This window comes from Dermacentor andersoni, chromosome 6 (genome assembly GCF_023375885.2).
Source record: "Dermacentor andersoni chromosome 6, qqDerAnde1_hic_scaffold, whole genome shotgun sequence".
Lineage (NCBI taxonomy): Eukaryota > Metazoa > Arthropoda > Arachnida > Ixodida > Ixodidae > Dermacentor > Dermacentor andersoni.
In genome coordinates this window covers 165313840-165339340 of record NC_092819.1, presented here as the reverse complement: position 1 = coordinate 165339340, position 25501 = coordinate 165313840, and the positions used below count along the sequence as shown (strand labels likewise).

The window sequence follows — 25501 nt, the reverse complement described above, 5'->3', positions numbered from 1 at the left end:
ACAAAAAAGCATGGGACTTCTGCACTGTGCCATGTGCAGATGTTCGCCTTTTCTACACCAGACTGTTGTAATCAGAAGTTAGAGAGATCAGACCACCTGAGAAATTTGTGAAGCGTCTTGCATTGCGTCAGTACCCCTTCTGTGTTGCTCTCGAGGAAAGAGCTTGATTATCTGCAACACTAAGTGATACAGTGTACCAGCTTCTCCACTTTTACTACCTGTTTTAACTTTTTTTGTTCACCGGGAAAGCATTTTTAGTGTTTCATGGCATTTTTTCCCACTTTTATATCATTTTTAAAATTTTATCCTTCTGATGTTCTCCCTTTTTTTGAGCTGCAATCTCTGTTTTGTTGTTTTTCGTTTTATATTGTTGTCATAGCGTTGTTCTCTATGTGGGCACGTGTTTTTATCAGAATGTGCAGCTTGAGCATCACCTCTATGGGCAGTGGTGTTAGTTGGACATCTAGATATGGAATGTTTTCTGACGCATGCACTGTGGCTGTGAAGGGTGAATGCCTGTGAAGGGTGAATGCCTGTGTAGGGGGTTTTCTTGCTCAATTAATTCAGTTGGAAGTAGCGCTCTGTGTGTCCTTATTCTTTTCCCTCTCCATGTTTTTTGCGCTTTACCTGCCTTAAAATTTGTGAGGAAGCTCCGGCCTTCGCAGAGAAATGAGACCAAGCTTGGCACGTGTCAGATGCAGAGAAGCACAAAATGAAGGATGAAGGCAGGGTTGATTTTGTAATGCTTGGCAATCTTTTAGCAACGCACTCATTGTGTGGCTTCAGTCATGGACAAAGCCAGCACTCTGCGCTGACTCAATGAATCACATGAATGAGCCTCTCTGTTCGCATTTTCAAGGAGCACTGACACGATGCATGAATTGCCTTTTCTTTTTTTCTTTTATTGCATGGGATAAAAATCTTATTTCTCTAAAGCCTAAAAAAGTGCTGGCAGACGTTAAGGCCCAAAGTAATTTATTACAATGCTTGCGTCCACGAACTAGTTCTGGTGCTCGGGAGTGCGTGCATCACGATGTTGCAACTTGCTCCGTGCCCTATGTTTTCTGCCACGCATGAGCACATTCAGAAGAAGCATGCACATTATTGTTTTTATCTCTTTATTAGCAGCGCCATCATACCTGGTCCTATTGCCTTATGACATCGGTAAACCTGGTTCAGCATCGTGACTTAAACGATAATGATGATGATGCTCAGTCAAGCATTTCGAACCCAACACCTGAAGCCAGTCTTATGTTCGCTGACCGTCACACTTTTGCATGTGAGAAGCATGTGGTACAGTTTCTACAGCTTTGAAAGTATGTGTAAGTACTGCAAAGGCCATGCAATTAATTATTTGCTGTACTCCTGAGGAATCTAGGCTTCATATAATAAGTGCAGCAACTACAGCTGTGGAGGGGGTGAAGGGAAGGAGGCCTCAGTACTTCTTTAAATACAGAAAAAGTGCAGATGCACCATATGCGAAGCAGTGCAGTCAATTACTGATGTGGTGGTGGTGCCCAGCCTATACCAAGGAGCTTCTTTACGCAATGAGAACCCATCACCTGAGTGTGGTGAAAATTGGGAGACAAATGACCATAGCTAAGTGGCTGTGGCGTTGCACTGCTGTGCTTGGGAAGTCGCGGGTCGTCCCTTTCAGGTGGGGTGGCGAGTTGTGCGTTGAAGAACCCCGGGTGGTAAGAATTTAATCTTGGCCTGCCTAATAATAGATCTTGGTTCTATCAAGTAAAACCCCAGATTTTTTTTTTTTTTTTTTAATGATGAAATGTCTGGATGTTTATTGCCATACAATGTGTCCAGAAGCGATGCACATGCTGCACTTTCCAACTCATTTACATTCTGTCAAAGCATACTGAAAGTGCAACAGTTTCACATGGCCTTTGAGATGTGGTGCGTTACTGTCTGGGTGCCTGCACAGTGTGTTGAAGCAGCATGTTCTCAGTGGCCATGGCGTATGGCGTACTGAGGTCATTACCACTTGACTTCGGAGCTAAAATTTACTGCAAAACCAGGTTGTGTTCGTAAGGTTGTGGCTTGAGGTGAAAGCAAAACCTAAAACCATACGTTGACATTTTCTCACCAAGGACGGGTGCAACTTTGCACTAGGTATGCCAAGGAGCCATTGATGAAGTTGTACCTCCTAAAGGTTCTTTCTTTGTCCACGTGAACATCAATAGTTTCTGTATCGGTGATGTTTTCTGATGCATCTGCTTGCATTAATAGCATAAAAGTATGTGTTGACCTTTCTGTATGCGAAATTCAGCTGTAACAGCGTAATTCTGATTTCGGGAGCATCCGCCCCAGCATTTTAACATAACTGTCTCCGGTTCTTAGCAGTGTGGTATATTTTTTTTTTCTTTTTTGAGGTCATCGAGATAAACCCGAAAGATTTCCTTGATTTAGCAAATGCACCAATACTTGATGGTCCATAGTGTTCCTTTATCCGTGCAGCAACTCGGGAACAACTTGGCAATGAGCTGGAGAAAGGAGCATGCAGTGACAATATGAAGTTCTTGCACATTAAGTGTAGCTAAAGACAGGAAACTCATGAGCCCAGAAAGTACTACAGCTTGCATGAAAAGCAGCTTGTTTGTGAAACAAGTAACAAATTTGAATGAAGTAGAATAAAATTGGAGCAAAAAGTGTGCTACGTACCATATGGACTCGTAGAAGGCTCTGGATCATCATCATGGAGAAGCATAAGGAGAAGAATGTGCCCATTTCAAATGCTTTCAACTGTAATGCAGACAAAACAAAGGCCTGCCTAAATCATGTGAAGCAAAAGTTCCTAATCTTGTAGCTAGCTTCATGCGATGGTATTTAGCCTCTCTAAATTTGCCTTGAGAGGCTCTGTAACTGCAAGTATATATCATCTTGGGTGGTTTCACTGCATCGAGCGCTTATGGTGTTGTGCATCTCACAAGGAGGAGCAGCTGATAATTGACGCCTTCCACGCTTTGTAACTCTGCTCGTGCAAAGCATGCTGTGTCCTAAAGTGATGCCTCTTGACTGTGCTGCTTCCAATTGTTGTCCTATAAACATGAGCACACCAAGGAGCAACTGGGCTGGAAGCACTTTGTTGAATGGAATGGAAGCTTGCAAAGCTTGCATAGTGTACACACTGAGAACAATGGTAAAAACGGCCCGTGATAGCTTTTTGGTTGATTAATAATTGCCAAATGTGTAATTGCATGTAGCAGTAAGGCAGTGGACCTCTTCGATTTGTCATTCTGAACTGTCCAGGACTGCCCAAGACATTGCATGTGCAATGCTCATTGACAGAAAACACTGCTTTGGGCACTCTAAGACTGTCAGGGACAGATAATCCAAGAGTCCTTATTGTCACGTAGTAGTGACAGTGAAGAAGGCAAGGCATCAAAACTGTGATTGGTGAAACTAGTGTCTTATTGGGCATACTTGTGCCCTCAAAAGCAGGGTACACTCAAAGAACGACAGCGGCGAACACAGTGGGTGATCGGTGAAAATGTGATCAGCAGGTCAAGCGCATCGGCTTTTATACATCAGTCATTGAAGGTTCCAGAGTAATCGCCGGGACCCGCGTGTCTTCCAGAAAGTTCTACACCATTCGCGTTGCGTGATGAAATCAGGTTATACAAGGTTTGGTGACAACAGACAGCGGATAGAACCATCTATAATTTTTTAGAAACTTCCAATACATGCAGGTACATCCTACGCTGTGCAATTACATTTTTTAGGCGGTGAAATGCGGTACGTCACCCTATAAAGACAAACAAGTGCATGTGTCGATACCCTCCTCTTAAAAAGCATCATCCCGATGTTACAAACATAAGAGAGTGAAACACAAAAGGACACTTATTAAACAAAAGTAACAAAACAAAAAGAAACAGTCCAAAGTAACACAGTCCAAAAAAAAGAACATCCAAAGTTCAGCTATGCAAAGTGCCAAAGTTCATTAGCGCTGGTAGAATGGCTTAAGATGCACAACATGGACTATTTCAGGTTGTGAGCAACATCGCTGTGATAGCGAAATGCCGTCTGGTATGGCCTCATAGTCGAGTGCGCCAATGCGTCGGATTATCTTGTAGGGTCCGAAATAGCGGCGCAACAGCTTCTCGCTAAGTCCTCGTTGGCGTATTGAGGTCCAATTCCAAACACGGTCGCCGGGCTGATACTCGACGTAGCATCGTCGAAGATTGTGGTGTCGGCTGTCGGTCCTTTGCTGGTTCTTGATCCGTAGGCGGGCAAGCTGTCGGGCATTTTCGGTGCACTGGAGATAGGTGGTGACGTCAAGATTCTCTTTGTCGATGACATGCGGCAGCATGATGTCGAGAGTCATCGTCGGGTTCCTGCCATAAACCAGCTTGAACAGCGTGATTTGTGTTGTTTCTTGCACCGCTGTGTTGTAAGTGAAGGTTACGTACAGCAGGACGGCATCCCAAGTCTTGTGTTCGACGTCGACGTACATTGCTAGCATGTCGGCGAGCGTCTTATTCAGGCGCTCCGTAAGACTGTTTGTCTGCGAGTGGTAGGCAGTTGTCCTCCTGTGGCCTGTCTGGCCGTATTGCAGAATGGCTTGGGTTAGCTCTGCTGTAAAGGCCGTTCCTCTGTCAGTGATGAGGACTTCTAGGGTGCCATGTCGCAGCAGGATGTTCTCGACGAAAAATTTTGCCACTTCGACTGTGCTACCCTTTGGCAGTGCTTTCGTTTCAGCAAAGCGAGTGATGTAGTCCGTCGCCACGACGATCCACTTATTTGTGGTTGTTGACGTCAGAAAGGGCCCCAACAAGTCCATCCCGTTCTGCTGAAATGGTCGGGAAGGAGGCTCGATCGGCTGTAGTAATCCAGCTGGCCTTGTCGGTGGTGTCTTGTGTTGCTGACAGTCTCGGCATGTCTTGACGTAATGGGCGACATCAGCGCTCAGGCGCGGCCAGTATTACTTTTCCTGTATCCTCGATAGCGTCCAGGAGAATCCGAAGTACCCAGTGATTGAATCGTCAGGTAGGGCGTGCAGTACTTCTGGACGCAGCACTGAGGGAACAAGGCGAAGGTAGTTGGCGCGGACTGGTGAGAAGTTCTTTACGAGTAGGTTGTTTTGAAGCGTAAATGAAGACAATCCGCGCTTAAATGCCCTAGGGACAACATCGGCATTCCTTTCTAAATATTCGACAAAGCCTTTTAGCTCCGGGTCTGCTAGTTGCTGTTCAACAAAGTCTTCTGCGCTTATTATTCCAAGGAAGGCATCGTCATCCTCGTCGCCTTGCAGCGGCAGGTCAATGGGGGCACGTGATAGGCAGTCGGCATCAGAGTGTTTTCGTCTGGACTTGTAAATTAGAGTGATGTCATATTCTTCCAGTCTGAGGCTCCACCGCACCAGCCGTCCAGAAATGTCCTTTAATATTAGCCAGTCAACACGACACATGATGGTCGCTGACGACTTTGAATGGCCTGCCATATAGGTAAAGCAGGGATTTTGCTGTAGACCAAACGATGGCGAGGCATTCCTTTTCAGCCGTAGAATAATCGCCTTCCGCTTTTGACAGCGAATGGCAAGTGTAAGCTATCACCCGTTCAAGTCCGTCTTCCCTCTGGACTAGAACGGCACCGAGGCCTACGCTACTGGCATCAGTGCGCATTTCGGTATCGGCGTCCTCGTTGAAGTGCCCAAGTACTGGCGACGACTGCACGCATTGAAATGCGTCGGCCTGCGGCGTTTCCCAATAGAACTCGACATCAGATTTTGTTAGATGTGTCAGCGGCTCAGTGATGCGTGAAAGGTTCTTCACAAAGCGCCTGTAGTAAGCACACATGCCAAGGAATCTACGCACTGCCTTTTTGTCGATGGTCTGCGGGAACTTTGTGATTCCAGCTGTCCACTGCGGGTCGGGGCGGACTCCAGATCTGCTGATGATGTGGCCTCTGAACAGAAGTTCATCGTAAGCGAAGCAGCACTTTTATGGCTTCAGAATGAGCCCTGATGTTTTGATGGCAAGTCGCAAGCCACCTAAGGTGATCGTTGAAATTTCCGGCGAAGATGACGACGTGATCCAAGTAAACAAGATAAGTCTGTCACTCGAATCCTGCTAAAACCATTGTCATGACCTACTGGAATGTTGCAGGCGCCGAGCACAGTCCGAATGGCATGACCTTGAACTCGTAGAGGCCGTCTGGCGTGATTAAGGTGGTCTTTTCACGATCTCTCTCATTGACTTCTATTTGCCAGTAGCCAGACTTGAGATCCATCGACAAGAAGTATTTAATGTTGCAGAGCCTATCCACTGTGTCATCTATCCGTGGGATGGAGTATACGTCCTTCTTAATGATCTTGTTCAGTCAACGATAATCGACACAGAAACGTAGGCTTCCATCCTTTTTCTTCGCCAAGACAACAGGAGATGCCCACGGGCTTTTCGACGGCTGGATGATGTCGTCGCGCAGCATTTCGTCGTTTTGGTAAGGGCTCTGGCGAAGTGGTCAAGCGCATTCTTCGGTTATTATGCGATGCTCTGCGACTGGTGTTTGTCGAATCATCGATGACGTCAAAAAGCAGTCTTTCTATCCTCAAAGCCTACTTCTGAGCTGTTGCTGCTTAATGATGGGGAGATTTCGATTTATGTCGAAGTCTGGTTGGGAACTATAGTCGTTGGGATAGATGCGGCAGAATCCGAGAGGGCAAACGCATTGCTGGTTTCCAGAATTTCCTCTATGTATGCTATTGTCGTGCCCTTGTTGATGTGCTTGAACTCCTGGCTGAAGTTTGTCAGCAACACTTTCATTTTTCCTCCGTGCACTCGAGCGATCCCTCTTGCGCCGCAAATATTGAGCAGTATACGTTGGTCGCCCTCGATAATGCCTTCTACATCTGCAGGTCTTTTGGTGCCGACGGAAATGACAATGCTGAAGCGGGGCGGGATGCTGACTTGATCCTTGAGCACACTCAAGGCGCGGTGACCATGACAGCTCTCCGGCGGTATCGCTTGATCTTCTGACAGCATTATCGACTTCGACTTCAGGTCGATGATTACACCGTGTTGGTTCACGAAGTCCATGCCGAAAATTACGTTTTGTGAACACTGTTGGAGGATAATGAAGATGGTAGGGTAGGTCTGGTCAAGAACCATAATCCTTGCCATGCAAATTCGAGTCGGTGTTGTTAGGTGTTCTCCAGCTGTCCGGATTTGAGGGCGTTCCGATGCAGTCTTAACTTTTTTCAACTGGTTGGCAAGAGGTCCACTCATCATGAAGTAGTCTGCTTCTGTGTCCTCTAAGACGGTGACTGCATCGCCATTGAGAAGCATGTTGAGGTCGGTGGTTCTTTGTCTTGCGTTGCAGTTAGGTCTCGGCGTGTCATCGTGGCTGCGTTGCGTTGATGTGTGGCTAATATATCGCGGCATCAGGTCCCTGGTCAGTGCGTTCTGTGCTTCCAGGCTTCGCTGGGATGGCGGTGTGTCGTTATGTCGTCAAGATAGTCTCTGCAGCGTCTTCGGCGGCGGAACTTCGTCATATCGACGAACAGCAACCGCACCTCTAACGGTTGCTGCTTTTAGTTTTCCGGATATGGGCTTGCAGACCAGCCCCAGGCTGGGCCAGTGTATGGACAGCGCTGCGGCGACAGGTAGCGGCCTGGTGACGGCGAACGGGACGGTCGTCGAGGGCTCCACTGAGTAGCGGCAAGGTAGTCGGTGATGTCACGAGGGCGTTCACCTTCCCTAGGGCATTCACCTTACTGAGGGCGTGGTGCGTTGACGGCGAACCCTCGCAGTCCCAAGTCGCAGTATGGGCATCGGTGGTACACATGGCCAGCTTCCCCGCAATGGTAGTAGAGCGGGTAGTGGCCGAGGGCACGCTAAATGTCCGTCTTCCTCATGTAACTCCGCTGGGCGACGGGTGGGCGTGCTGGCAGTGGTAGCGGTGGACGACGGAATTGCACCGTTAAAGGGCCCTGACGCAGTTGCGGAGGGGAACCGTGACGGTGAGCGACAGCGGCATAGGTCATCGCTTCCAGCTGAGGCTGCGCTGATTATGGTTGCACCTCAGGAACTTCAAGCGATCACTGAACCTCTTCTTTGACAATTTCGGCAATTGAGGCTACTTGAGACTGCGACCTTGGGTACAACTTCTGGAGCTCTTCCCGTGCAACCGCTCTGAAAGTCTCGTGTAGATTGTCGGTGGCCAGGGATTGAACGCCGGCATAGTTTGTGCGGCGGTTGAATTGCCGGTTCCGCATTTCGAGTGTCTTCTCGATGCTGGTGGCCTTGCGAAGAAACTCGTCGACGATCTTTGGTGGGCTTCGTATCATTCCACCGAAAAGTTCTTCCTTCACACCACGCATGAGTAGGCGGACTTTCTTCTCCTCGGATACTTTTGGGTCAGCGTGGCAGAATGGACTGCACATTTCTTCTGTAAATATGGCAACATTCTCGTTCGGTAGTTGCACTCGAGCTTCCTATAGAACTTTCCTTTCTTTCTGCATGATGCTCGTGAAGTTCCTCAGGAAGTTACTTCAGAACAGCTTCCACGTTTTAAGGGTGGATTCCCGGTTCTCGAACCATGTCCTCGTGGCATCTTCCAAGGAGAAGTACCTGTGGTGCAGCTTGTCCTCAGAGGTCCAGTTGTTGAAGATTGAGATCCTTTCAAAGGTTTTGAGCCACATTTCCAGATCCTCCGACGAAGCTCCATGGAACGTAGGGAGCTCCCTGGGTTGTTGAAGCACAATCGGGGACGCTGGGGATGTCGTGTTGTCGAGCTGGCCACGATCTTCCTGGTCGTATCAGGCAGAAGTCCGTGCTCCAGGGGCAGTCCTTGCAGTCTGCGGCTAGCTCACTGGTCTTGGGTGACGTTCGTGCTGTCTTCGGGTTTCAGGCTTGGATCACGGCTTTGCGAGGGCGTTCGGCACATGAAGGTAAAGCACCTCCACCAGATGTCACGTAGTAGTGACGGTGAAGAAGGCAGCAAAACTGTGATTGACGAAACTAGCGTGTTATTGGGCGAACTTGTGCCCTCGAAAGCAGGCTACACTCAAAGAGCAATGGTAGCGGCGAAAACAGTCGGCAATCGGCGAAAATCTGATCAGCAGGTCAAGCACATTGGCTTTTATACATCAGTCATTGAAGGTTCCAGAGTAATCGCTGGGACCCACATGTCTTCCAGAAAGTTCTACACCATTTGCATCGCGTGATGAAATCTGATTACGTAAGGTTCGATGACAACAGACAGCGGATGGAACCATTGATTACTTTCGAGAAACTTCCAATACATGCAGGCGCGTCCTGTGCTGTGCAATAACATTTGTTAGACGGTGAAATGCAGTATGTCACTCGATGAAGATAAACAAGTACACGTGTCACTATGATCATCATGACTCCGACAGAAACCACTTGTGTGCATGCTTGAATCTGCTTCCAGTTCTTGTGATGCTAATGTTTTGTTCAGCCATTAAGAGCTCATCCATGCTTTGCCGCATCACCTGATTCATACAGATTAATGTAACTCTCAGTGATGTCTCACTCTGGCCATCACTGCAAGTGATAAACATTAGAAGGAATTCTCACAGGCAGTTACAGAGGGGCAACTTTGCATACATGTTGCAAGTATGGACTGTTGCATCTGGGTCGCAAGCCCCAAGGGTAGCGTTGGCCTGGCGGCCTGGGGCACAGCTGGAAGCATCCGAAAGCCCTGGCAAAGGATGAGTCGATTGCTAACAGAACAACTTGTTTATTCTAGCATCGCAAAAGAGTGGCCGGTCAGGTCGACCGAAGTGGAGAGACGGGAGACCACGTTACTCGACGGAAGAAATCGAAGCCTCTCTCTTGGCGTCCGGAGGCAGCTGCTTTTATACTCTCGGAGTCAAGGGCAAGAAGGAACGCCTCGATAGAGGCGCACGGACATGTTGAGACAAGAAGTGACGCATCCGCTGGGCCGGCGCCGGTCGGACCTCCTCGCTTCACAGTTGGGGAGCTCCTCTCCCCGGCTGCCGCGCTTTGACAAGCGTGGGCACCAACATGCACACACACGAAGACACATGGCATTGAAACATGCCTGGACGCGCTTGGTGGGAGGCGTTGCGGCAGCGCTGAACGGGCCAAAATGTCCGCCGCTTTGAACGAAGCCCCGGCGTTCATTGCATCCGCGCCAGCTATACAGCGCGTCGTAGGCGAAACGTAACAGGACCCAGTGTAGATAATATTAGACCCTTAAAGGGACACTAAAGGCAAATACCAAGTCGATGTGGACTGTCTAAATACCATTCCAGAAACCTCACAATGCTTGTTTCGCATCAAGAAAGGCTTAGTTTACGAGAAAATTGCATCTGAAGGGTCCGAATGCCTTTTTCAAAATTCAAATCTCCTGCCACTCAACCGGGGCAGTGGTTACATTGCATACACCATCACCACCCTTTGCTGCCGTCGGTGAGTAGAACAGTGCCCGACTGACGGCGGCACCGAGCCAAGACAGAGTGGTGGATTTGCCACTGCAGCTGCTTTTTGGTCAAGTGACGTAGAGCATTCGGGCATCCTCCGATATCACATGGAAGTTGAATTCTTTGCTTGTGCGAGTTTTGCGAGGCAGCAAAATCAGCGCAGCACTACACGATAACGAAACTGCTGAAACACGAAAGCGTGAGCAGCGCAGAGTTGAGTGAAAACGAAACCTTTCTACTGGCCGCTTAGTAGCCGAGGGCAATTTCAATGAGTCCTTTTTTCCAAAAATGAAACATAACTGGGCAAGTAGCATTTTATTTCGTCTTATAATGCAAGGATGTTTTTTGCAACGAGTGGTTGAGTACTAGTGACGAATTTAACTGAGGAGTGCTTTCATCATCAGGCAAGTACTTGAATGTCCCGGGGGAGTCTCTAATATTGACGCCTTAGAGATTCTCGAGCACTAATCTATTACTTTAATTTGACCTAATATTTGCTTTTAGTGTCCCTTTAACTGTTGCCTGGTGGCATGCTGAAGCTCATACTTGATCTATGAAGTCTTGGGAGGCGCAGGTGACAGCCAAGGTTTCCTCAACTCCAGCATCAATTGCACTTTTTGTTGTTGGCATGTGTGCCTACTGTGAGCTTGCGTAGAATAGCTTTTTCTTTTTCCTGCACCACATGCAAATTTATATATATACATGCATTGCTTTTAAAACTGCGAGAATTGCAAGTGCGCAGATCTCTATAACCTGGTGCTTTGTTTCGTGACATTGTTGTGATTGCGCAGGCTCCAGAAGTGATCCGTATGAAGGACCCGAACCCATACTCGTTCCAGTCCGATGTGTATGCCTTTGGCATTGTCTTGTATGAGCTCATCACTGGCCAGCTGCCTTACTCCCACATCAACAACAAGGATCAGGTACAAGGCCTTCTTTTGCATGCTTGCATTTAGCCGAGGAAGCTCACATAGAAATCTCAAAAAGAATGTTACTTTGCAGCTTGGGTATTCCTTTGTATGAAAATCAGCTGATGCTGGCATTGTATGGTGAAAAAAACACAAGGCCACATTGCCAGGCAACTTTCATGCATGCTAGAAAGCTTGTGCAGAGATCCTATCCTTTGCTTTTTCTGGTGTGCTGATTCTTGTGTGTGCCCTGTAGATCCTGTTCATGGTGGGACATGGCCTTTTGCGTCCAGACCTGAGCATAGCTCGCAAGGACACACCCAAGGCCCTAATCCGTTTCACTGAGGACTGCATCAAGTTCAACCGGGACGAGCGGCCCCTCTTCCGACAGGTGGGCCTGCCTGCGATGTGGGCGGGTGTCGGGCAAAGCTTGCCAGCTAACATCTCTCTGCACCCATGCAATCTTCTTTCTCCAGAATCACCACTCATCAAAGTTTACGCAAGGAAATTTTCCTGAAAACAAAATAAGACTGCACAACCAAATGCAGTGAATTTATTCTTACACCAGGTGTCCTAAAATGTGTTAGGTGGGATTTGTGGTAAAAATTGACACTTCTGTACCAAGCTGCACAAAAGTGAGCGTCCTAAATTTTGGACATATTAAAAACAGAAAGAAGAGGCAAGGAACCGGATGAGACAGGCAGCTGTGAATTTTAGAGCATGCATGCACCAAGACTCGAGATGTGCTGGTAATCTTTCCTGTGTTGATATATACCCAAGTCATCATATAAACCATCGTCACCAAGTAAACTTCCTTAACCTTTTGAAGTTGAATATTTTTCAAGTAATGCTTTCCCCCAGAGTCAAATCTTTTATAGAAGTGACCTTATTTCAGGAAAATGAAGTAAATTATTTTTGGGTGACATACATAGTTTATTCTTCATATAGATGAATAAACTAGCATAATTAATTTTTTACAAACATCAAATTCAACAAGAACAGCAAAGAGTATCACTCACGACTAAGTTGATTCAATTTAGACATGTCCACTTCTATAGGAAATGTGCATAAAAAATTGCGAAGAAAGCATGCCTATTCAAACATACAATCAAAGAATTGATTCTCAGTGCTGTACTGATACAAATATCACATTTCCTACAGGTGTAGTAGGCCTCCATAAATTATTGGGCCAAGACATCTTTGCTTCTGTCAAGTATGCAGATGCTGGAAGGACTTGGCTCACACGTGCAGGAACCACAGGCACACGACAGATATCTTGCGTTCCCTTGTCCAGTCATTAACACCGTGGGCTTTCTGGCTGGTATACACCCTACCGCAAGTATTTCATGCATCGCGCAGGCCCCATGACATCATAGCATACCAGCCAGCTCCCATGAAAAATGTTTTCTTCAGGTTGTGAGCCACTTGGTGCATCTAAGGTACAACCTGCGGCTTTTTATCCACTAGAGACTTGGCTTTCAGCTAGCCCTTCAATTTTTATGGAGGGTTTCAGCTACTGCGACCATGAAAGAACAAGGATTCCCAGCTAAATGTAATCTGTGCAACATAACGACTAAAGATGTCCTGCGTCTTTCTTGCAATAAGCACTAAAAGATGCAGTTAAGGCACTAATATTCATTGCTCCCTGAGCTGCTTTTACACTTCATTGCGCCTTTATAATAAAGAAGTGGGATTGTGCGCCATGTTTCTTGGCAACAATTTTTTTTTAGAAACAAACAAGCTGCTGCTGCTGCGCAAGCGGGTGCCGGTTAGCAGCATTGCTGCACGGTGTCTGCCCAAGGCACAACAAAAAATTATTACGGAAGCGGTGGTAAACATCTCATAGTTTTCTGGCCTGAACTTGCTCCTTCTGTTGCTCATACGCAGAAAACGAGCCCTCAATGATCACACCATGTTGGACACTGAGAATTTCTCGCACTTCCTTAAAAGCTAGTGTTCCTTTCCAAGTCTGACTGAAGCTTTCTGCAAACTATTTCGGCAACCAGTCTTTTCGGTATGGCGGCAAGCTGCTCTTGTACTACCACAATGAAAACAATGTTCGGAGTCTTTGTTTCGCCAGAAGCTTCAAGCTTGTTTAAATGATATTGCGCGACAAAAAAACGACACGGATGTGAGAGAAGACGACACACCAAGCGCAAACTTTCAACTAAGTTTATTGTGCCACTGCGTCGATTTTATACATGGCAGACAGCTAGACTGTGCATGTGCTTACAAGAAAGTGAAGTGCGAATTCATGTAACATAGTTACGAGTCATGTGATGCTGCGTCCAAGAAACTTAATTCTTTTTCTGTGAGAGCCAGAGACGGGAAGCTAACATACATATCACCCAATTTCGCGATCATCTGCGCTTCAGATACTTCACAGATGAGCTGCGTGCTGCCACGGAAAACAATCGTGCATTGATCCTCAGGAGGTTTGCATCCATGATCGCGACAGTGGATCGCCAAGAAACCACCAGAGCCGTTTTTTACATTGTTGCTGTGTTCACGGAGCCAATCATTGAGGCAACGCCCAGTTTGTCCGATATATTTCTTCCCACATGAAAGCGGGAGGTTGTACACCACCCGGTGGACACACTCGACAAACTTTTTGCGGTGATGCTTTCTGCACTTATTGGAAGGGACGGCATTTGGATCCGTCAGCCTCCAAAGCCTGCCGAGCTTGTTGGTAGCAGAAAAAACAACTCTTACATTCGCCCTTTGGGCCATCTTTTCAAGTTGTGGTATATCCCATGCATGTAAGGTATGACACTTACTTTAGGGCGTATGCCGGGAGGGCATCGGCAACTGACTTCTGCGTGCTGGATCGTGCTTCTCTTAAAATGCGTTCCGCGACAGACACTAGCACCACCCTAGGATATCCAGCCAAGGACAGACGTAGAGTTTGCGTTTCAAAGCTTACGTCCATAACATGACAGCAAGACTTGCTAAGGGCATTCTTGAAGCACAAACTGATAATGGCCCGCTTAACAAGCTTAGAATGTGCGGACGTATATGGCAGAAGTGGCTTGTTGGCTCGCAGCTCATACGACCAACACGTGTGGCTGTCCTGAAAGTTCAGGCGAAGATCAAGAAAACGAAGAGACCTATCTACCGACATCTCAGGAGTAGTTTGAAGGGGGACTAAGCACTTCTGAAACGTTTCTAACGCTTTCTTAGCTTCCAGAATGAAGGCATCAGAAGAGCAGTCAATGAAAATTAAAAAGTCATAAACGTATCTAAATATTTTAAAAACTGCAGTGCCTTGCACTTGTGATGAAATGTCACGGTCTAAACAGGATAAAAACAAGTCAATAAGAATGGGAGCAATGCAAGAGCCAATACAAACTCCGCTCTTCTGCAAAAAACATTGGTTATCCCAAGTGATAAAGGTGGAATTAAGATAAATCTGTAAAAGTTCTAAAAATTGACTGCAAGACATGCCGGCCTCGTTCTGAAAGGAAACAGCACCATACTTATCAATACATTGCTCAACACAGGACAGTACGCTTCTATGCGGCAAGGAATAATAAAGATCCTTTACATCAATAGAAAACGCCTGAAGACCACGGTCAGAATGTGACCTCAAAAAAATCAATCACAGTATCTGAGCTCTTAACGAGGAAAGGGTCACTGACAGGCAGAAGGCCCAACTTTTGTTGTAAAAACACCCCCAACGGCTTTTGCCAAGTATCAATTTCTGACACAATAACCCGTAACGGAACACCTGGTTTATTCGTTTTGGCACTGAAGAAAACTTGTAGATGGTCTCGCTTGCTGTTTTCAAAGGCCTTGGTTAATTTTTGCTGATTAAGTCTGTTGCACATGCGCTTAGCCACAGCCTTTACCTTGGCTAGCGACACCTCCCTATGACAGTTAAACGTGGCACTGATGGCTTCTAGAGCCTTGCCGTTAAAGTCTTCAGCAGGTAACAAAGCAAAACCACCTTCTTTATCGGCAGGAATTACACACAGCGAATTGTCAACGAGTGAAGAGGCCACCCGATTCACCGAAATCCTCGCCTTCGGTTGCTTGCACCTTTGTAGTACATCGACACCTTCCGATACGATATATTTTGAGAAGCATTTTAAGAGAAGCACGATCCAGCACGCCACGCAGAAGTCAGTTGCCGATGCCCCTCCCAGCATACGCCCTAAAGTAAGTGTCATACCTTACATGCACGGGATATCCCATAACTTGAAAAAGATGGCCCAAAGGGCGAATGTAAGAGTTGTTTTTTCTGCTACCAACAAGCTCGGCAGGCTGACGGATCCAAATGCCGTCTCTTCCAATAAGTGCAGAAAGCATCACCGCAAAAAGTTTGTCGAGTGTGTCCACCGGGTGGTGTACAACCTCCCGCTTTCATGTGGGAAGAAATATATCAGACAAACTGGGCGTTGCCTCTATGATCGGCTCCGGGAACACAGCAACAATGTAAAAAACGGCTCTGGTGGTTTCTCGGTGATCCACTGTCTCGATCATGGATGCAAACCTCTTGAGGATCAATGCACGATTGTTTCCCGTGGCAGCACGCAGCTCATCCATGAAATATCTGAAGTGCAGATGATGGCGAAATTGGGTGATACATGTGTTAGCTTCCCGTCTCTGGCTCTCACAGAAAAAGAATTAAGTTTCTTGGACGCGGCATCAGATGACTCGTAACTATGTTACATGAATTCGCACTTCACTTTCTTGTAAGCGCATGCGCGGTCTACGCTGCCTGCCATGTATAAAATTGACGCAGTGGCACAATAAACTTAGTTGAAAGTTTGCGCTTGGTGTGTTGTCTTCTCTCACGTCCGTGTCGTTTTTTTTGTCGCGCAACATCATTTAAGCAATGGATTACCAACTTGCCCGTAATGCTGCTCTCTTCAAGCTTGTCCACCATGTCGGCCAAAAATGTCAAATGGGCACAGAGACACACCCAGTGCAGTTTGAGCCTTTCTCACCACTGCAGTCTTGTCTACTGCAATACCACTGATGACAGCCTACACACCCGCAAAATGCCTGTGGTAATATTTGATTGCACTTAGCCCCCAGCATGTGGCTGGTGGCTCAGGTGGAAGAGCCACTTCTGGCAATTGTTCCTTGAAAGCACGAATGCAAGAAAGCACCTTTAGGAACACAGCTTTTCCTCATTCACATCGTTGAACACCTTTCGAACTTTTCCACAAACATGATGCAGCCCAATAGCTTGGCATGGGACGTGTAGCATTTCAGGTTAGAAAACTTTTTCAAGTGAGGCCACCTTGCTGTTCTCAATTCCAACAAAACGACTGAAAGTTGAACACCCCATGCACTTGAGGGCTCAGAAGAAGCACAGGATTGTTTTTAAAGCTAGAAACAGCAACTAGTAAGCATGAAAACTGCACAGGAAACCAGATAAAAAGCAGCGCAATGGCAAATTGATATATATGTAAGTAACTGGATTTTTCAATGGCCCAAGTGTATAAATGGAAAGATAATGAACACAACTTTGCAGTTATCCTTGGTTTATTTACCCAACAGTTTTGGTCAGTGGACTGACCTTTTTCAAGTGTTCAAAAAGATCCTATGGGTGGGCAATGCAACCCGGACGAAAGACAAGAGGAAGTACACGATACGAGCGCAGTACACAATTCTGCGCTCGTGTCGCATACTTCCTCTTCTCTTTCGTCCGGGTTGCGCTGCCCACCTATAGGTACATGTTCAGTCACCAACTCGCCCAGCTTGCCGTGTTATGTTAATTCAGTTCAAAAAGGTCGGTCCATCGATCGTATACCCATTGGGTAAGTAAACCAAAGATAACTGAGAAGTTGTGCTTATTATATATATATATATATATATATATATAAGGGACAAGCTCTTGGTAGAAATCTCGATGAGAAAACGATGAGGGAAGCATGCATTAACTGCACTGCTCATTTTCAGTGCACAAGGAGGCTGAGCATAACCGATACTATCCCTTCATCCACGAAGTAGCACTAATACAGTCAAACCCACTTATAACGATACCGGTTTTAACAATATATCGGTTATAACAATGAGAAGCTGCTGCACCGTCAACTTTTGTATGTGTTCCATTGTGAAATAACCCGCTTACTACAATGCCCTGATGCCGCATTATCGGTTAGAACGATAAAATCTGGCTGTTGGGTGTCCGAGCCAAAAGGTAGTGAAACGCGAAATCCTTGAAAAGAAAAAGAAAAAGCAAGAAATTCGAGCCGCTGCTGCAACAGCTGCCGCGTGCTAGTTTTCCAGCCATCTCTGTGCGCCTTCCATAGCTCTAAGCTGCTCCACCCTCCGAAACACAAATGGACCGCATCAACTGCGCTGCTCACAGGTTGCTCGCTGGCTCCTCATTCATTGCAGTTCTGCAAACAGCTTAATCGCTCGCGTTCATCTTTGTTGGTTGCTTTGAAATCGTTCCTGGCCACGTGGTTTCTCAGCCTCATTTGACCAACAGTTGGTTTGACTCACCGCCGAAATGGAAGATGGCTGATGCTTATCATCGGCAAAGCACGACGTTGCCAGTGAAAAGAAAGCGCACGGCTATAGATTTGGAAACTAAGTGCTTCTAACCGATGAGGTGGTTGTCGCGAACATGCTTGCATCAGATAGCAACGGCGACGATGGCAGCGATGACGCGGTAAGGCAGGCTGCCTAACGTCCTCGCAGGAGGGCCGGCAGATGATTCAGTCCCTCCAGCGCTTCGTTTTCACGAGGAACCTTCCGCTGCACTACTTAGAGCACCTGGTTGTCTTGGAGGATGTAGGCAAGCTTGGCCTAAAGCATGCAAGGCTGACACACATAGGGTTTCCTTGTGCAAGCCAGTGAGAAGTGCGTGGCGAGATGCTTGTGGTGATCTTGCCTCAGCATTTCTTCTGGATTTCTTAAGCTGGCAGGCTACTGCGGCGGCCTTCTCGCAATATTGAAAAGGCCCCTTTTGGGGCCACCAAAGCGATGCCTCGGCAGTGCTCGCACGTCGCGTGCTACCCGTGACCCCTCTTTGCAGTTGTTATAGCAGTGCCATTCTTTAAACCCAACAGCCGTGGCTTGTTACACGCAATCGGAGCTCCCAGGAAGCAGTTAAATGAGTGAACACAATCAACAGCTGAATGGAGGAAGGTGCTGAGGACGGGCACTGACCTCCCTGCTATTATAGTTTTTTCACATCAGCTCTGCTATCCCCGTACTTTGATTTTTTCGTGCAACCCGGTTAAAACAATTATTGGTTATAACGATGAAATTTTCGTGGCACTTGAATATTGTTGTAAGTGGGTTCAACTGTAATCTGACATCTATTCCGCACTTGCAGCAGTGAATACGAAGTGGGTTATAAAGGGAAGACAAAGTAAATAATAGAGCAAGAGAGCAACTACTGTTATTTCACAGTGTGGGGCAAGGAACGCCAAGGTGAAAAAACGTTTCCAGCAGATGTCGCTGGTATAGAGGCTGAGTACAGTTGCTAGTGTTGCGAGCTGTTGTGGCCAGAAAATGTGTGCAAACAAAGTGAAACCTAAACAGAGCATTGAAAATGACATTTTTAGGCCCTTAAAGCCAAATTAGGTGCAAATGCTGAAATAGGCACCTGTGGGCATAAATAAACTGCACTTAAAATGCTTAGAAATGCATATATATTGTTACGTAGGAAGACGCAGAGGAAAAGCTATGTACAAGTATATTTACAAGGAAAATACGCTGTGCTTGGCCAAGAGGCAACAGCCCGCGCTAGCTTCTTATCGTCGTCGTCGTCTTCACACTGCTGGCCTTTCGTGATCGCGCATATTGTGCCGTAGCACTACCCCCGGCTGCAAAAGCGCCGTCCCGGAGCGACTAAAGATCGGACTCGGAAGCAGTGTAGTAGGCCTTGAGCCTACTGACGTGTACGACATCACTAGATGCCACAGGAGAGGACGAGGTTGAGGCCACAGGAGCAATTTCGTAAGTCACAGGCGTCACCTGGCGCAGCACGCGGTAGGGCCCTGTGTATCGCGAAAGGAGCTTCTCTGAAAGTCCGACGTGACGAGAGGGCGACCACAAGAGCACGAGCGCACCAGGTGAAAACTGTACGTCACGATGGCGGGCGTTGTACTGACACTGCTGAGTGGTCTGTGAGGCCGTCAGTCGAGCACGGGCAAGCTGGCGTGCATGGTCGGCGAGGGCGATGGCGTCGCGCGCATACTCGCTTGTTGAGACCGCAGCAGGAGGAAGTGCCGTGTCTAGGGGCAAGGTAGGTTCGCGACCGTACAGTAGATAAAAGGGAGAAAATCCGGCGGTGTCGTGCCGGGAAGAATTGTACGCAAATGTTACGTAAGGAAGGGCAATGTCCCAGTCGTGGTGGTCCTTGGAAACGTACTTGGCCAGCATATCGGTAAGAGTACGGTTTAACCGCTCTGTCAGGCCATTGGTTTGAGGATGGTATGAAGTAGTCAGTTTGTGTTGAATGGAGCAGGAACGCACAATGTCAGCGATAACTTTCGAGAGGAAGTTTCGACCACGGTCAGTAAGCAGCTGTCGCGGGGCGCCATGAAGCAAGATAATGTCACGCAAGAGAAAGTCCGCGACGTCAGTGGCGCAGCTGGTAGGGAGAGCCCGAGTGATAGCGTATCGGGTGGCGTAATCAGTCGCGACGGCTACCCATTTGTTCCCAGAAGATGACGTGGGAAAGGGACCGAGCAGGTCTAATCCAACACGAAAGAACGGTTCCACAGGGACGGTGATCGGCTGGAGATGACCGGCAGGTAGCACCTGAGGTGTCTTCCGACGCTGGCAGGGATCACAGGCAGCAACATAGCGTCGAACGGAGCGAGCGAGACCAGGCCAATAGAAGCGGCGGCGGACGCGGTCGTACGTGCGGGTTACCCCAAGATGTCCTGAAGTGGGTGCGTCATGCATCTCAAAGAGCACAGTCTGTCGTAGCTGTTTTGGCACGACAAGAAGAAGGTCAGAGCCGTCAGGGAGGAAGTTCCTTCGATACAGAATGCCACCCTGGAGGACATATCGGCGAACGGATGCGTCGGTAGGTGTGGAGCGCAGACGCTCGATAAGTGCTCGCAGCGATAGGTCTCGGTACTGCTCATCGGCGATGTTACCGAAGGCAGAGACAGAGAAAATGCCGTTGGCGCTACTACTGTCGCCGTCGTCAGGCTCGTCGACCGGGTAGCGAGACAGGCAGTCAGCGTCCTTGTGTAGTCGGCCAGATTTATAGGTTACAGTATACGAATATTCTTGGAGGCGTAAGGCCCAGCGACCAAGTCTTCCTGTAGGATCTTTCAGTGAGCATAACCAGCAAAGCGCGTGATGGTCTGTGACAACGGAAAAGGATCGGCCATATAAGTATGGGCGGAATTTCGCAACCGCCCAAACTAGGGCCAGACACTCACGCTCAGTGATGGAATAGTTGCGCTCCGCGGGTGAGAGGAGCCTGCTGGCGTAAGCGATAACACGGTCGTGGCCACGCTGGCGTTGTGCCAGTACTGCTCCAATTCCGTGACCGCTGGCATCAGTACGGACTTCGGTAGGCGCAGAAGGATCGAAATGGGCCAAAACGGGAGGCGTTGTGAGAATGTCGATTAGATGAGAGAATGCAGAGGCCTCGTTATCGCCCCACTGGAAAGGAGCGTCTTTTTTCAAAAGGTCGGTTAGTGGTCGTGCTATGGCGGCGAAATTTCTCACGAAACGGCGAAAGTACAAACAAAGGCCGATGAAGCTGCGCACATCCTTGACACACTTCGGAACAGGGAAGTGCGTAACAGCATGGATCTTGCCTGGGTCCGGTTGCACTCCGTTCGCGTCAACGAGATGTCCAAGGACGGTAATCTGGCGACGGCCAAATTGGCACTTCGATGCGTTGAGCTGCAGACCGGCTCGCCGAAAAACGTCCAGGACTGCTGAGAGGCGCTCGAGGTGCGTAGCGAACGTTGGGGAGAATACGATAACGTCGTCCAAGTAGCACAGGCACGTGGACCATTTGAAACCGTGAAGAAGGGAGTCCATCATGCGTTCAAAAGTGGCAGGGGCGTTACATAGACCGAACGGCATCACTTTGAATTGATAAAGACCGTCGGGTGTGACAAAAGCAGTCTTCTCGCGGTCGAGATCGTCCACGGCAATCTGCCAGTAGCCGGAGCGAAGGTCAATAGAAGAGAAATAGCGAGCACCGTGGAGGCAGTCAAGGGCGTCATCAATCCGAGGTAGGGGATACACGTCCTTTTTGGTAACCCTGTTAAGGTGCCGATAATCCACGCAAAAGCGCCATGAGCCATCCTTCTTTTTGACCAGTACTACAGGTGACGCCCATGGACTATATGATGGTTCAATAATGTTCTTGGCAAGCATTTTGCGAACTTCTGCGTGAATAACTTGACGCTCAGCTGGTGACACTCGATACGGGCGGCGATGAATAGGAGGGGCATCGCCGGTATTAATGCGATGTTTGACAGCTGTAGTTTGGGCTAAAGGACGATCGTTAAAGTCAAAAATATCGTGGTAGGAAAACAGAACGCGGTAGAGTTCACGAGCGTGCTCGGAGGGCAAGTCGGGGGCAATCATTTTCCGTAAGTCAGCGATGGTACAATTTGCCGACTGCGATGGTAGAGGGGTATCGGATGAAGTGTCATCTACTGCAATGGATGCTACTGAGTGATCCTCGAATGAACAAAGCTGGGCCAAAGACATCCCACGTGGCAGTACTTGTGTCGTCAAGCCAAAGTTGACCACTGGCAGGCAGACGCAATTCGCCGTAATAGATAAAACTGTATGGGGTACTGTGATCCCGTGTGTAAGGAGGACGTCTTGCATAGGAGCCACAATGTAGTGACCGTCGGGGACTGGTGGGGATGACACTAGGTCAACGTAGGTCAGTGCCGAAGGTGGCAAGCGAACGAAGTCGGCGGAACTGAGGCGACTGGGGTGTGGTTCAGCAGGATCCAGAACAGGCAGGTCAAGGCGGAGAGTACTGGCGGAACAATCGATGAGAGCAGAATGTGCGGAAAGGAAGTCTAAGCCGAGGATGATGTCGTGGGGACAGTGGGCGATGACTGTGAATAGCACGATTGTTGAGCGATCGGCGAAGGAGACGCGGGCGGTACACATACCAATTACGGGGGCTGTTCCGCCATCGGCGACACGGACAACAGGCGTCGTGGCGGGCGTGATAATTTTCTTGAGCCGGTTACAAAGGTCAGCGCTCATTACGGACAAATGCGCCCCAGTGTCTATGAGAGCAGACACAGAAACACCGTCGACTTGCACGTCAAGAAGGTTCAGATGAGTGGGCAAAGTCAGTAGAGGATTTGGCGGCGTAGGGAGCAATGCAGCGTCACCTCGAGGCGCTGCATCGTCTAGTTTTCCGGCTGGGAGCGGCGTCCGAAGGGAGTCGGCGAATAGGAGCGACGGGGCTGGGGAGAGCGAGATTGTCGTCGTTGGGGCGAAGGCGAACGAGAATAGGGGCGGTTCGTTGCAGGAGAATCAGTGGCGGCATTATCGGAGCGTGCGGCATAGGGACGAGAAGGGCCAACTGAGGGGCGAGAGTAGGCAGTATAAGTAGACCGGCTCGGGGAACTCCAGCGACTACGACAGTGCCGAGAAATGTGCCCGATTCGATGGCAGTGGAAACAAATAGGCTTGTCGTCAGCAGTGCGCCATTCAGATGGGTTGCGGAAACGTGGTGGGTAAGAAGATGCGGGACGGGGCGAAATCGAAGAAGCCGGGCGGGTATTAGGGCGATGGGCCGAGCAGAGGGTGTGAAGACCCATGTTTTCAAACTCCTGGCGGACAACTGCCTGGATCAGTGAGACCGTGACTGCAGATGTGTTGGTGGGACTGGAGTCGAAGGCAGCCGGATAGGCGGCCTCGATCTCACGCCGGACGATCCTGGTAACATCGGCAGTGTTGTTGGGACGAGGAGCGTCGGCACAGGAAGATGTCGCTGGGGTGTTGGGCAGACGGGCAAACTGCTGGTCAATACGTCGGCTTTTGGCGAGTTCCAGGCGGCGGCACTCTCTTATAACAGCATCCACCGTCGCTACGTTGTTGCAAACGAGCAAGTTGAAGGCGTCATCGGCAATGCCTTTGAGGATGTGGGAAACCTTGTCTGACTCAGTCATGTGGGTGTCAACTTTGCGGCACAGAGCCAAGACGTCCTGAATGTACGTGACATAGGGCTCTGTTGACGTCTGCACACGGCCGGAAAGCGCCTTCTGCGCGGCAAGTTGTTGACCGTAGGGGTTGCCGAACAAGTCTCGAAGCTGTGTCTTAAGTGAATCCCAACTGGTGAGCTCATCTTCGTGCGTGCGATACCAAACTCGAGGTGTGCCACCGAGGTAAAAGACTACGTTGGCGAGCATAATAGTAGGGTCCCACCGGTTATTGCGGCTGACGTGTTCATACAGGCTGATCCAGTCATCGACGTCTTCCCCATCTTGGCCCGAGAATACGCCAGGATCACGGGGAGCGGGGAGAGTGATGTAGGTCGTCGAAGTGGCAGCAGGTGTCGGAGCCGGCGGAGTCGGGTTGTCGTCGCCGGGAGCCATGAAGGAAGGCTCGACGTACCGTCCACTGCGAAGCTCCGTGACGAGGTACAGGGAACGTCCACCTCCACCAGATATGTTACGTAGGAAGACGCAGAGGAAAAGCTATGTACAAGTATATTTACAAGGAAAATACGCTGTGCTTGGCCAAGAGGCAACAGCCCGCGCTAGCTTCTTATCGTCGTCGTCGTCTTCACACTGCTGGCCTTTCGTGATCGCGCATATTGTGCCGTAGCAATATATATCAAATAGGCATGATAGATACATAAGGATAAAATGAGCATTTTGCCTGAAGATCCAGTGTCTACTGATGACTGTCGATGGGTTTTTGAAGTTGTGCCATATGCAAGGTTGTGTGACGAGAAAGCTGGTATGGTTGTTTTTCACATAAAATGTAAAGGGAGTACGAGAGTCAGTAGGGCCCACTTGTGCATCAGGTGAAATGGAGTTATGCTCTACTTAACATTTGAAGTGTGCACACTTAGGGCAGTGCTGCCTACAGAAGGCAGCGTACATATATGCTGCGAGTATGTGTTGTATACAGTCGCCGACCGATTTTCCGGACTCCAAAAATTCGGACATGACCGATTATTCGGTCAGCTTCGCGGCACCGCCGTTCTCCCCATAGACCATAATGTATAACAACTGCCGAAAGTTCGGACACCTTGCAGCCTCTCGTCTGATTTTTCGGACACTCCTTGAGTCAACTCGATCGAGGGCATCATGCACCGACTCTGACCGGCGCATAGTTCGACTTGCTGAACGCCATTTTTGTTTTGAACGGAGCCTCTTTGCTGCCCCACGAAGCGGCGCTACTGGAAATCCCCGCTCATCATCATCGTTTCTGCTTGGTTCGATAGAATGGCCGTACAGCAGTTCCGGTTTCAGCTTAGTAAGCCATGTCAAGACAATCCAGCAGCTGATTTGTTTCTTTCGCGCACGACGATGCGAGCAGGCCGCGTTTTTCGCTTGTGCGACTGGTGTCGGCACGATAGTGTTTGCTTTGTGTGCTGTGTCGAGGTTTCGGTGTTCCAACGCGGCGTACGGAAACATCGCGTCAAGTGTCTAATGGCGCCGACAGTGCGGGTGCCGGGGGGCCTAAGATTTGTCGCCTTCCGATGTGCTCCCTACTGACGCGGAAAAAGTTCTGCCGAGACCTGCGCAGTGGTTGCATTGCAATTCCGGACACCGTCTCATTTGAGAGTTTCACAGGTGCTGACACTGCTGTACTGACATGCGCAGAACTCGACGACGGCGAGATCATTCGTCAGGTTTCTGCTGCACCCATTCTCTATGCTGCACCGCCGGACGATGACTCCGAGTCGGAAGATGACGCACCATGTGCTACGCTGCTGTCGCATGCGGAATGTGCACAAGCAGTGACTGTGCTTTCAGCCGCCTATAGTGACCGTTCGACCCTCTCCGAGATTCAGGTTTATCTGATTGCGCGTAAACGGAACAGCGTGCAACGGCGCACTCACGATTTCTTCAAGCCTACTGCAGAGCCCGAATAAGTGCGTGGAAATAAAGGATTTCATTTTTTTTCTTAATCTGCTTTTTCGGACACCTGTTTATTCGGACATTTCCGCAGTCCCCGTGAGGTCCGAATAAACGGTCGGCGACTGTATGGGGAAAGTATGATAGGACACAGTGGGATTCGTGGC

The 25501-nt window shown here is 48.7% G+C and overlaps 1 protein-coding gene across 2 annotated transcripts in view; it reads left to right on the top strand.

The window, feature by feature from the left end:
• Nucleotides 1-25501, top strand: part of Raf (Raf oncogene) — a 167697-nt gene that overhangs the window by 133422 nt on the left and 8774 nt on the right. For both annotated transcript variants that reach the window (XM_050172267.3, XM_050172266.3), the window contains 2 exons: nucleotides 11209-11340; nucleotides 11582-11716. In XM_050172267.3, coding sequence (XP_050028224.1) covers nucleotides 11209-11340; nucleotides 11582-11716 — 267 coding nt within the window. The remainder of the gene's footprint in view (nucleotides 1-11208; nucleotides 11341-11581; nucleotides 11717-25501) is intronic.